The 13,126-nt window shown below is 41.2% G+C and overlaps 1 protein-coding gene across 4 annotated transcripts in view; it reads left to right on the forward strand.

The window, feature by feature from the left end:
• The first annotated feature begins 1,044 nt into the window (after nt 1-1,044).
• Nucleotides 1,045-13,126, forward strand: part of ptprub (protein tyrosine phosphatase receptor type Ub) — a 216,417-nt gene continuing 204,335 nt past the window's right edge. For 2 of the 4 annotated variants that reach the window (XM_015348716.2, XM_006631389.3), the window contains exon 1: nt 1,045-2,162. In XM_015348716.2, coding sequence (XP_015204202.1) covers nt 2,093-2,162 — 70 coding nt within the window. In that variant the 5' untranslated portion in view covers nt 1,045-2,092. The remainder of the gene's footprint in view (nt 2,163-13,126) is intronic. The other 2 variants (XM_015348717.2, XM_015348718.2) reach the window with 1 other exon arrangement.

A 13,126-nucleotide genomic window follows, 5' to 3' on the forward strand; every position in this document is an offset into this window, starting at 1 on the left:
TTAGCAGATGTCATAAGTCTGCTCCACAGCAAGGGAACCAGGTGAGTGATGAGCCTGGAGGCTAAAGTCCAGCCCCACCCCCCCTGCCTACCCCAGCTGTGAAGGTAGCCTAATTTAGGAGAGAGTGTGTGAACTGTAGTCATTCCCTGGGATCAAGGTGTTCTCTCTAGGTCTTTCCAGAGCCTTTCGGGAGAGCATGGAATAAGTGACACCGATATTAAAAAATATTGTGCAGCGGGCCAGAAGACCTCGCTGCCTGCCAACAAATTTATTTCCATGATCTTGCCAACAGATGGCGTCAGAAATATATATATTTTTTCCCCTCGGGGTATGGTATAAAAGGGAATGCTGTGCTGTGTGTTTATTAAACATAGTCTTGCTCTTAAACAGTGACTATTTATATAAGCTGCCTTTATCTGTTTTCTGTACAGGATTTGGGGGGGATTCCCATGCATCATGCCAGTGTTGAAGATGATGATTAAGAAATTAGTCTACAGTTTTGCTGATCTGAAACATATGACGTTGACTTATTGATATACGTAAGGCAGGCGTCTCCTATGAGAACAGCGGCTGAACGTCTAAATTCCCTCCAGTCACCCAGTCTCCTGTAGGGCTCGGCCAGACGCCAGCACGAACCTGCACGAACACTCCAGTACACCGCGCGGACTGGAGTACGGTATATAGCGTCACCGCAACCGGGACACGTCAACAGCTCAGCCACCATTCCACACATGACGCAATGGCCGCAGTTTGGCGCGAGGGCCTAAAAAAAAAACGTTTCAAAGAAAAGTTTATGTTTTTACTGCCCCGTTCCCAGCCTTATCGCTTAAGGAAGAGATCATAAGAATAATGATAGGGTGATCAGAACACAAGAACCCGAGGAAGGCTGTAAAACAGGGGAGGCTATCTGCTTGCTGTTCAGTCTCCGTTCTCTGACTGTGACGTTTCCTCATTTAAGTATTTTACTTAAAAAAAAACAAATCTATATAGCAACACGCACCACACACAATAATGTTACATAGTGATTGTCAGCAGATAAGGGTTATCCCCTGTGCTGTGCTCCCTCCAAAAAACTAGAAATGTAAAATAAAAGAATGCCCTTGGTATAGACATATATGCCTTCGATTAATCAGCGAGCATGTCAATATACTTTATGAAGTCTTTACAGCCCTATGGCAGCGACACCAGCACGCAGAGGAACACGCTTGAGCGCCGGTACGTTTTCATGACGGATTCATCATTAAAGGCTCTTTCCATTTAAATAGGTTCAAGCAGCACCCTTGAGGCATTAGAGACAAATTGAACTCTCCCTGGTCCAATGGGGGTGTTCAAAATTGTGGAGCCCCTACTGCTCTAACAAACTCGGCAAGCTGTTAAATATAGCTAGATTGTCCCTGTTAAATATATTTGCGGAGTACGCAAATAAATAACTACCCTACAGTTAAAAGTCGGCAATAAAATGAATTATTCTTAGAGGCTCCGTTTAAAACTCCCCCTCCCCCCTCTTCCATAATGGACCTATCTATGTTGAACAAACGTTAAAATACTTCCAATTTTTTTTCTTGGGATAGTAGTATACATCCAAAGGGTTTTCCCGATTTTCTTTTTACTGACATTGAACAAGGAAGCTTTACTTTGCCATCTGCACATCTTTTACTTTCTGCAGTCTCCCGGCAGGATCTTTAAGTGCAGTCGTGAAGTGATTCAGCCACAGACTTAAAACCAATTGAGCCCGGTTTTTGAAATTGGAACGGCTAAACAAATACACTATACCTAAACAACAAAAAAAAAACTTTTTTTTTCCCCCCAGCACCATTGGATATAACCACAAGGAGGCGTCGTTTGCTTGTCTTTTGGTCAGCTTTTTGTACGGGGGGAAAAAAGGCAGGGAAAAAAAATCCTCTTTTGAAGTGTTTATCCTGACGTCAGTTTGTGTGGTCCGTTGTGCTACAGCCTCGCTCGCGGAGTCTCTCAATATCGTTTCAGCACGAAATCAGGAATCAATGGGCTCGAGTCCTCAACTTCGCACCAGTCCTGGCGGAGACACTGTAATGATTTCTGCTGAAAAACCGAACTGGACTAAAACCGTACAATGAATACCCTGGCTTTTCTTCTGATACTTGCTGTACGCATCTACGCTGATGGCTCAGAAGCGCCAACAGGTAAGGCATTCGCTGGGTGTTAAGTTTAAACAGTGGTGGGTACTTCAGTTGCAAAGTTATTCATGCGGTTCGGCGACATATGGTATTTCGCTTTAACTGTGGCGAAAATTGTTCCCTTAGAGGAGGAGTGTCCGCTGCTTTTTATTACTGCGGAGTTCGCCTTTTCTTTCCTGTTCGGTCTCAAGAGGAACTAAGGGGAGAGAATTTTTCCTGCGAAGTCACCCCCACCCCACCCCCTCTGCTTAAAAAAAAAAGAAAATAACTTTTTGGATACACCGTAGCGCTGCGTATTGACAAAAAAATGGGACGCAACCTTGCTTTGCGGATGTTGTGCAACTTTATTTTGACATTGAAAGAGCCGGAGCGCCTTTGATAAATACGCTAAGACAGGTCGTGCTGCGCTCCCTCTAGACTGGGACAGATCAGCCTAGGAGTCTCGGCTGAGTTTTCGTACTCATGAAATGTCACTGCATTGGTAGCGTTGAGTGTTTTATCGTTAAAGGAGATGGTGTGTAGTTCATACTTCTGCCAATTTAACATATTTCAAGGTGTTTTCTAATATACGTTTCAGCTCTCAACCTTTCTAACCTCACGGGAGCGATTTGTTTCATTTTAATAAGACACTGTAATTTTCGTGCAGCTGGTGTCAGTTTGTATCAGTGTTGCTTTTAATCCTGAAAGTGTGAATTTTTTTTGGGGGGGGGGGGTGTACTTTAACCGTCCAACCGAAAAACCGAAGCTATTTTTCAGAAATACTACATAAAATACATTTATCAGAGCGAAACTGTGAAATGTGAACATGCTTTTAATGTCTCATTGTGTTCTTTCTACTTTGCACCAGATTTCGGAAGGCTACTTTCACAGTCAATACGTTACTTTTCGGTCAGCGGTCATTACGAATACTATGTTTCTGATGGGGCACCTTTCTTACAATATTTTGTACGGCATTGAAGATGGCAGATTCATTGATGCTAATTTTACCATAAGGAAGGACCAAAGGTAGCCTCAAGCTGTTGAGCGGGTGTGAGATTTGAAAGCTGATGGCCGTTAGCCATACTTCAAGCGTACCAGTGACCCTGTTTGGCAGATTAATTGAATGCTGTTCGCAGAGTTCTGTACTGAATGATAGGTGCTCTGTTAAGGGTGTTTTTTTTTAAATAAAAATTAAGTGTCGGAGATTTGGCGTTTAAATTGAATTCCGAAAGGTTGAACAGAACAGGGACGATTGTAAATATGGACATTTTCAGTCTGGAAAAATTATTAAAATCAAAGAGCAGTTGTTTTGTGGTTAACAGCTTCATTTTCGGATTTGTACACAATTTCAGTGCTCCCCTTTCTTGTGCATGATTTACCATTTGATTATACTAATTCATACCGCTTACTATAGACTTGTGAATCTGTTAATGAGACTTATTTAGTTACCGTGTTTAACTGTGTTGAACTTGCCCTGTTTAGCTGTGTGCATAATGTTTTTGATTTTTCACACGAGAAGGTGTTAAAATCTCGTGAACCGTGGTTTCATAAAACCCTAGGAAATATGTGACGGCCATACACTATACTTTCAATTATCGTCTAGTAAAATAACTCGTATAAATTATCTGCTGCTGCCGTTAATCAAAGTCGTTTATGATTCTGTGATTCGTTATTCCTTCCCACTCATGCAGTTAACCTTCCATTAATCCATCCTTTGCGGATGCTAATATTTAAAGTACCCTGTGATAGTTACGCAGTGCTCCGTCGGCTCCTGACTATTGTCATTGAGGGCAACAGCATTTAGCCAATAGGATTAACGAGGATCTGATTAATGTGTACGAACTATGTACTTTTCTTTTATTAATGGAGAGATAATGGGCAATTCCTCGTTTCTTTTGTGGGAAACAGACATTGACAATGCTTAAAGCGTGCTACAGTTAGCTAATACGGACAGGTTATTTAAGAAGCCCTTTTAAATACACCTCACGGTCTACAGCTGGCTAACAGTCTTAATAGTCTGCGACTACAGTGATAAACTGTTCACATAGGAACGCATTTTTCAGGACAGGTGACGGAATTAAGAGCGGTTTCATTGCCATTGTTAAGGCATTGGTGAATTATGCTTACACTACATTTGGATGGTGGCCCATTTATTGATAACTTTTCGATGTTGAAACGATTCAAAGTCGAAAGCTCCAGTTTCCGCGCTCAGACGCCCAAGCTTCACGTCTGCAGTGTAGAGGGAGAGAAAAGCGACGCCTCCACTTGGGAAAACAACTATCCACTGACCTGGCAACATTTGTATAACGTCAGTGTGGGCTACCTGCCTGTGATGGAGTAGTTCATCTGAAATTCAGACTGAGACATTTGAAAGAAAGAAGGCTATGCGCGCATGGAAAAGGACTCTGGTATCACAAAAACGCTACTTGCAGTCATGTGTTATGTGTAGTTCATATTAAAACTCACACATTTAGATCGTGTATGTAAAATGCTACCGAGTACAGCCTAAGGAGTAATTGACATTGAGTGTTCATTCATAAGAAAACATAGGGTTAGTCTATCCTGTACATATCCCGTTAAGTGAAGCAAAGACGGGAAGTATTTTGTTGCCGATAGTAACCGGCAGTCATCTTGGATAGCGGTCGAGGTTCAGTTGACGAAGTGGTCCGCATTTAGCAACCTGTCGCGTCGGGGGGCGACGTGCCCGCTTTTGTGTGCGGGCACCACCCTCCCCCGTCGCGAACCGTCCCATTCTGTCTGACTTTTGTGACTATAATCCTGTGTTATTTTGGACAGTGGCCACTTCCTCTTCTGAATCAGCTACACTCGGGTTGGCGACCGTTCGTTATAAAGCCGTGGCGCGGGGTTTGTTTTCAATTAGGAGTTTATTAAAACCAGACTCCCCCTCGCCGTGTGAGCCAAATGGAATAGTATGTTGAAGGAGTTTTTTTTAAAAAACAAAAGCCCCTTCCTCTCCGTTCTTAATTTTCGTCCGCCCCATGCTTTGAAAGAAAAGTCATAATTCAAGAAACTTTTTTTTTTTGAGGGACTACTTTTAAGTCGCTTCCTCTCTTGTTTGATCTTCCTGTTTTTTGTTTTTTCCTTTGGGGGGAAAAAAAGACACCTGTTCTCCAGGAATGTGTAATAAATATTTGTCTCATTCAGGGGGTGATCGAGTGTCCCAGAGCGGCGCGCAGCTGTATTGGGGCTTGAAGATCTTAAAATTCTTCATGGGGGGCGCCTCTAAAATGACAGAGCCGAAGTACTTGCTATTTGCTTAATATTATTGCGTCCTGTTTTTCTTCCCAGCTCATAGACTTACACAAGCGCTGCGATTTGCCGTTCGTTTGATGGCACTCAACATTCAATAAAGTACACTGGGGAACATATCCCCCTCCCACCCGCTTGAAATGTTGATGATAAGATAAAAAGCAACTGAAACGACATTCCGCTTTAACCCCTTCATATCCGTGCCATTTTAAAGAGGGCCGTTAAACGATTCAGGCAGTTATGAACAGATCTTTTTTTTTTCCTGCTCGAGGAATGTGTAAATATGATTGATGTCATTGATCTGAACTGAATGATTGTATTATGCAGTGTTCGAAGCTCCAGTATGAAAGGTGTGTGTATATATATATCTCCGAGTTTATGTGTTTCTTATTGAGTTTATTCGTTGTGTATGCAGTGAGGCGCTTGTACAGGAATAAACAGTTCTTTTTTTCTGTGTTATTGCAGTGCGTCATTTACTGCTAGCGATAAGCGTACTGCGTTCCTTTCCTTATCTCACCTGTACCTGACGGTTGTAATGCTGCCTCTTTCAAATGTCAGCTCAGTGCTTCTTTTGAACTTAGAAAGCTGATTTCCCCTCTTGTCCGCAGTGATTTAACAGAAAAGCTATTAGTGGATTTTAAATATTTATCTGGGCTGCCGTACTCAATATCTACATTCCCTGCGATTCGCATCCTACACGCGGCTACACCAGGCAATGTTCCTATTAGAAATGGCTGCAGGTGGTAATTGGAGAGTTCGGACATCTACAGTATGTTGCCAATGAGGTCTCATAAAGATGGGATACATACTCCAGTTAACGGTGTAAAAAGCGCAAATTGCTGTAACCCACCCGTCTTCATTTTATTGCTCAATCACAACCTGTTCACACAGTGCATTACTTCCATTCACAGAAACAAGCAGTACACCCCGCTGATTAACGAAGGTTAGAATGATTAGGAAATAGTATCATGCATACAGTTAAGGGCTATATAATGTTAAAAATAACGTTGCGGGGGGGAATCGCTTTTAATTTACTTCCAGACACGTTTTCAGACGACTTTGAGATTTCGCTTAAAATATTATTTCTTTCGGAAGTGCTTAAATTGCATCGCTAATTGAGCCCCGTGAGGGGCCAACTTCACAGAGCTCACAAATTGCTGTTCACTCGCTCGATTGAACAAGCAGGATCAATTGACTCGGGCTGTAGTCGTGGTTAAACGCGAATCTACTCGCCATTACTAACTAATGTTTGCTCTGCTCAGTCGCTTGGATTCTTTTATCTTGCGATTCCTTTCCCGCTTTAAAATATTAATCCATATACTGTATTTGCCCCGACTCTTCCCTCTGCCGCAGCCACACATCACCGGAATGCAGGATTATAAATAGATGTAGAAATAGACTCGAGGAAACCTGAGACCTATATTATTGGTGCCAGGAGCGCAGAGAATGAAAAACATATCCGTCTGCTGCAGTCTGACTTAAAAAAAATACCTGACCGCACAGTTGTAGCTGAGGCAGGAGTGCGCCGGGAGACGCAGATCGGTCGTTTTGCACTTGAGCTCAGCGTCTTGAGTTTTATACAGGACGTGCAGCGAGGCTGTGACCACAATTACAATAACAGCGTCTAGCGTCAGACGCAAACGATTATCGCAGAAAGTACTTGTAGAAAATGTTCACATCATCTCCTCATAAATGCTCAAAATGAAATACAAATACAATGGTCTACGCCATGTTTTCCTTTGGAGTAATGCAACTACAGTTGCGAACACAGGAGCAGGTGTGTGAAATATGCTGTTCATGAATAACACTGCACTTTCCTTCGTTCGCTTAGGCTGCAGTGAACGCTCGGGAAATCTCAGACCTTGTGGTCTCTTGTCTTTTTTTTAAGGTACAGTTGGTCATAAGTGGAGGACTACATTCATGTAAAGATGGGAAGAAATGTGTTACCTGAAACTTATGAAAAGTCAGTCACCATTGCTAGCCTTGGAGAACCACAGGACTTCTGGCTTCCATTACATCTGAGCTCTGAATCATTTAATTAGATCAATCAGTTGTGTAACTGGGAGAAAGGAACATGATTTCCAGTTGTTTTCTTATTGAACGTCACAAACTTGTAGGATTGCAGTTTTGCAGCACCGGGTTGAGTTTGCAAACCCCTAACGTAGAATGTCTAATTTTGCTTTTGTAAAAAAATACATAATTATGAATAATTATGCTTGTGTAAATATCTGGGACTTGTAACTTCTTGTGTACCTATGTGTAACATATTTCTGCAGATATGCAAAGGAATTAAGAAATGTTTTGAGCAATTGTGCCTTCTGTCACCAGGAGAATGCAGCAAATTATGACTAAATACATGCCTGCAACATTAAAATGAAGATGAATCATTTGATTAAAAAAATAATTAAAACCCTTCCAGGATCATTAAAAATCTTAAATTAAATGCCAGAGTTGCATAATAAAATGTGATTATTCTAGTTTGAGAGTTGGTGGAAGGTTAGAATAGTGCTGAGTCGAATTAGCTGTCCAGAACCTATAGAAAAGCTGTGTTCATCAATTGAAATGTGAAAATAAATTAAGCAACACTGCCCATTTCGTTATAAAGCAAAACATTTCTTCAAAGTGTGTTTGCTTTTGTATTAGCCTGCAATAATGTTTTTATAGTACAGGCAGAATAGCAAACTGCTTTTAACATTTGCTTTATCTTTACTGGATTTTATATGTGTGTTGACAATCTTCTCTCCTTGTGAAAGTTTCCTGTTTTAAAGCAGTAACATGCAATACATGCCAGAACACAATCTCTTACCACATGATCTGTAAGGACAACAGTTGGTGCTGTAAGTAGCACCAATAGAAGAACCAGAATTTCCAGTCCAGTGCCCTGGTGTGCCGACTGGGAGCACTATGCTGTAGAGTGTTGTCCTTCAAATGAGACATTTACCAAGGTCCTGACTACTTGCCAATGAAAGATATGTAATGATTAGGTGTAATAATTCTGATATCCTGGTTAAACTCCATTCCCCCTTGAACTGGATTAGTCCAGTAACTTCTCACCTGTGTGTCGGTTGTGAAGTGGGGCTGCTGACGCACATGGTGCGTTGAAGAAAGTTCTGCACCTGTAGGAAGGAAGTCCCCTTAGTGATTATGAGCTTCTGTTCTGGGACGCAGAGCCTGAATGCAGGGGTAACAGAGAGCACATTGCGCCTTGGTTACTTCATTGGGGTCTGACAGCCCGACCATCCTTAAGTTCAAATTCTCACTTTTCTTCCTGACCTGTCGTGTCAGTTAAGAGATGCTTTTCAGTGAAACCTCTTGTTTCCTGTTGTTTACAGGTGTCACAGTGTAGGTTATGTCACAGTAATCCACAGAATGACCCACTACTGTCACAGCGAAATCTGGAATTGGATGTAATTCAAAAACTGGATGATTCTGCCTGTAAGAAGATCAAGGCACAGCATCCTCTTCTTAGACCAAAGGGCCCAGATATGGAAGTAATGATTTTTTCCCCCCCGCTTTGAAATGCGTAACACTAGATTAAACGGACACATACATTAAGACGACATTAATGCATCACTTTATTGCATTTCTCATGCTATCAAAAGATTTTGCAGTGGCGCCGCTCAGTTCTCTCTGCAGCAAGGAAGATCCGAAACCCCGATCGCTGAGTGACATTCACATCCCGCAGCAGCGGACAATGAGGAGAAGTAATTGAATTTGTGGACCGCCATGTGCACGTGTTCACAGCTCTCAGTGCACCAGCCAGCTAGTGAATAATGTCATGTAATGGAGGAAAGAGGGCTGGTGTGTGTGGAAGCCTCCCAGGGCATCTCTGAAGTGAATCCTATTACAGATATGGTAGGCTTTGTTAGCTTTTAATCGTAGAGACCCTGATCTCGTGCTTCTTTTTAAGTGGAAATGTTATTGGTATTGGAAACAATACAAGACCTGCCTGGACTGGAATTGAACCAGCTGGCACTTGTCCAGTTTCTGCAATATAATGCCATTCAAAAATTCTAGTGTTGGTAACGTTTAGAGGATTGATTTCGTGTGACGACAGATTTTAGCAGTAGGTAGCTTGAACGTTATTGACAAATTGGGCTCCTGAGTGGTAGAGCCATGGGGATGACTCTTAATTTTACTTCAGGATGAGATTTGTCATCTGAAGTGTTGGGCAACATGACTAGGTGAACATGACATGAGACAATTGCTTGACAACTAATATGACAGTGGCAGCACACCATTGACTGAGCATTGATTGATGGGGGCAGCGGTGGGATTAGCTGGCTAAGGCTGTATTCCTTTCTGACCTTACAGTGTCTCCTGGAATACATGTAGTGAGGCCAGAGAAATACTGTATGCCCTTCCTCCAGTCATTGTTAGCTCCTCTGTCAGATTCTGTGGAGTCTGGAGTGTTAGGCAAAGGGAACTACAGCGTAGGCTCTAGTTAAAAAAAAAATGCAGATTTCCAAATTTGTGGGTATACAGTAATCAATAATTGGTGATTTAAAAAGATTGAGTTGAAGTTTCTGTTTGGTGAAGCCTTCACTTCTGGGTTTTCATGGAGAAAACCCCTCACTCATCCTCAAAGCAAAGTCAGTTGGACACCTCGGAGCAAGGCGGTTAGGAAGGATGTGATTCCTTCACAATTCAAAGGAAGAGGCTGATGCCTTAACATATGAAAGTCAAGACATCAAAATAAGTCCTTCTGGCACAAAATGTAAAAAGCTGTTTTCACATAGTTAATTGCAGGTTCTCTCGCACCTAACTGTTATTTTGACTGTGGCTACATTATGCTTCAGCAGTCTGGCTTTTTGTATATAATGGAATGTTACTCATCGTTTAACACCATTCCCCACACCCACAAGGTGTACCTGTTTGCAGTTGTCTAACCACCTTTTTTATTTGAAAAGGTATTCTCCCTGTGTATCTCTTTGTCTTCACCTAGTTGAAGGACAAATTCGAGGCGGTATGTGCCTGCATGTGGATGTTATTAACCACAGTTTGCAAAAAAATTGCTCGCTTTTATTAGGAGATCTTTGGAATCGCCTTGCGGGTCTCTGGTTCACACAAGGGGAAACTTTGAATTGATTTGTTTTTTAATTTTTACTTGAAGGAGCCGAGGAGCATCCAGGAATGTCTGAAAATAAGAAGTATAAAAAAGACTTGAGTAGACAGAATCTTTATTATCTCAGACTTGATACAGTATGTTTTAGTTTCCCGTTCTTAAAACTGAAGATATTGGAGTGCTCCTGGCCTTTGGGCCTAGACAAGATTTCTTCAACACAAAATTTAATGGCCAAACGCTTTGCTCACCTTAGCAGTTTAGAAAGTATTGTGATTATCGTTGCATACATTTATTTTGCTGTAGCTATGTTGTCTTGGCTAAAGATTTGTTAGTTGAAAACTGGGTTTTGAATAAGCAAAGGTCAACTCAGTACCCCTGTTGTGTGTGTGTGTTTTGAACACTTTACTTAAAATACCAGAGCTGCTGGTTCAGTAAAGGACTCTGTGAACCCCAATCTTTTTCCAACGTGTAGGAATCAGTGGGAGTGTATTTTGGTGTTGTACCATTCTGTACTGTGGATGGGGTTTTGTTTTTGCACTCTGCCAAAGGCATCCTGGCAGCAGAAGGGTCAGGAGGTTTTTACAGTCCAGTGAGGTTCACTTCCTCATTGACATAGTCAGAATATATTGTGCAAACAAATTTCACCTGTTATCTGGGTGTTCCTGCAATGACCTTTCAACAGGTTGCTTAGAGCTGTAAGAAGACACTGTAGTTATCAGGAATTGCCACAGGATGTGACTAATACAAGTAGCGGATTAGTGTTGTATTTGTTTTCTGTTATTCATTTATTCCCAGAAAGCACAGACCTTTCACACCCTTTTTCTCCTCTGCCACCTAATTTGTCTCACTTTGTTGACGTGCTTTTCACTCTGGTTAAATGTGATTGGCAGCACCATTAATTGCCTTGCCAAAACCACCGTCCAGGAAACTTTAATGCGCTCAGTCCTAATCATTCCCCTTCTCTGCTGTGCTATTTGAAGGAGTGCTGCTCCCGTGCCCATTAAGAAATGCAGGAGAAAATTAAATTGCACACAGTCTTATTTGCATCCAGTGGCACGGCCAAGTACAATCAACAATTTGGATCAGGGGAACAAGAACTGCAATAACGTTTTAAATGAGAAGTTATTTGGTGTCATCCAGCTTTCCCATCTTCCCTGAATCTACAGATTCCAGATATGCCACTTTATGTAATGTGCTTGGATTTTTACTTCTTATAGAAATTTCAATAAACAAAAATGTGCCTTTTTTGTCTGTCTGATATTTGTCTATCATCTATTTTTTTAAATGTTTTTAGTTTTTCTATCAGCTTTTCTAAGCTGTAGTTCATTTCTGAATTTTTTAGGTCAATTTCACAAGTTCACCTTTTACTTCAGGTTAAAAAGATTTGGGTCATTTTAACCCATTCCATTTGTAATACACTTTTTAATCTTGGTTATTTTGTGTTTCTGTTCCCTGGATACATTCCAGTGTGGCAATACATCCCATATACAGCTTGGAGTCAAGAATTGGACATTAAGATCTGGGTAATTGTTAAATTATAATTGTAAGACAAGCACTCTCATAATTTTCTTCACCCTTGGATATGGGCTACTGTAGTTCAGCATGGAAGTCTGCCAGTCTTTGAGTTTATTATTGAACTAAGAGGCACATTAAATCAGACTTATTCATATGGTGTTTTATAAGTTCATCTTAGTGCCAAATGCATTGATTTATATTCCTGCCCACTAGAAACATTCTCTTTGCTGGAAGATATGACAGTATTGCAATAGTTGTCTTTAAAAGTTTTCATAAAACATTTTATTTCTAAAGCTCTCCTAGATTTTTTTTTGTAAAACTAAGTGTGAATTATCATTAACTTTTCAGTTGGAGAGGTTTTTACTGTCTTCTGGGGCTAGCCAGATGTGCTCTATTGTGATAGAAGGAAATCTTTTTCTTTGTGAATTGGTCTTCAGTAATTTAAATTTCTTTTTTTAAATTAAATTTTAAATTGCTTTTGTAAGTAATTTAGAAGCATCACAAATGCCACTCAGCATCAAAATCTTTTTTAGGGCTCAGGATTAAAAGTACTTAGTTATGATAAATAAAAAGAGGCTCTATATTGCACAAGGGTGTGGGTGTCTGGAAGAGACTACCCAGCCATATTGTAGAAGCTGAGCTCAAGAAAGATGGACCTAATAGCTTCCTCTTTTGCGAAACCTCCCCTTGGTAAAAGAGTGCTTCACCTAGGTTCAGCTGAAGATAGTCTAAGCACACCTGTTAAGTTAATAATACTGTACTTTGCTCCCATCACACTTTTTAAAACTGTCATAACAAAACAAGCATCCTAAAGGGAACTGGTGCAAGAAATACTTATCTTAAGCACGTCTCCAGCCACTAAACCAGAAGCCTTTTTTACCATTCTGTGGTGAGATATGGGGCTCTCCCTGTTTATCCAGAGTACAGATCTCTCTGAATGTACTGTGTGCACAGGACCTGCTGCTGGAGTTCAGTCTCAATACACTATCCACACACGGAATAGGAGCTGCACATGGATAGGAGTTCTGTCTGCATGAGGCAAATGGGTAATGCAGAGGCAATGGGACAGTGGCAATGACAGTGAGAGATATACTGTACAGTGTGTGCAATGCAGACATTGCGATCTAGTTCTATTGGCAAT

Source organism: Lepisosteus oculatus, chromosome 11, assembly GCF_040954835.1.
Source record: "Lepisosteus oculatus isolate fLepOcu1 chromosome 11, fLepOcu1.hap2, whole genome shotgun sequence".
Taxonomy (NCBI): domain Eukaryota; kingdom Metazoa; phylum Chordata; class Actinopteri; order Semionotiformes; family Lepisosteidae; genus Lepisosteus; species Lepisosteus oculatus.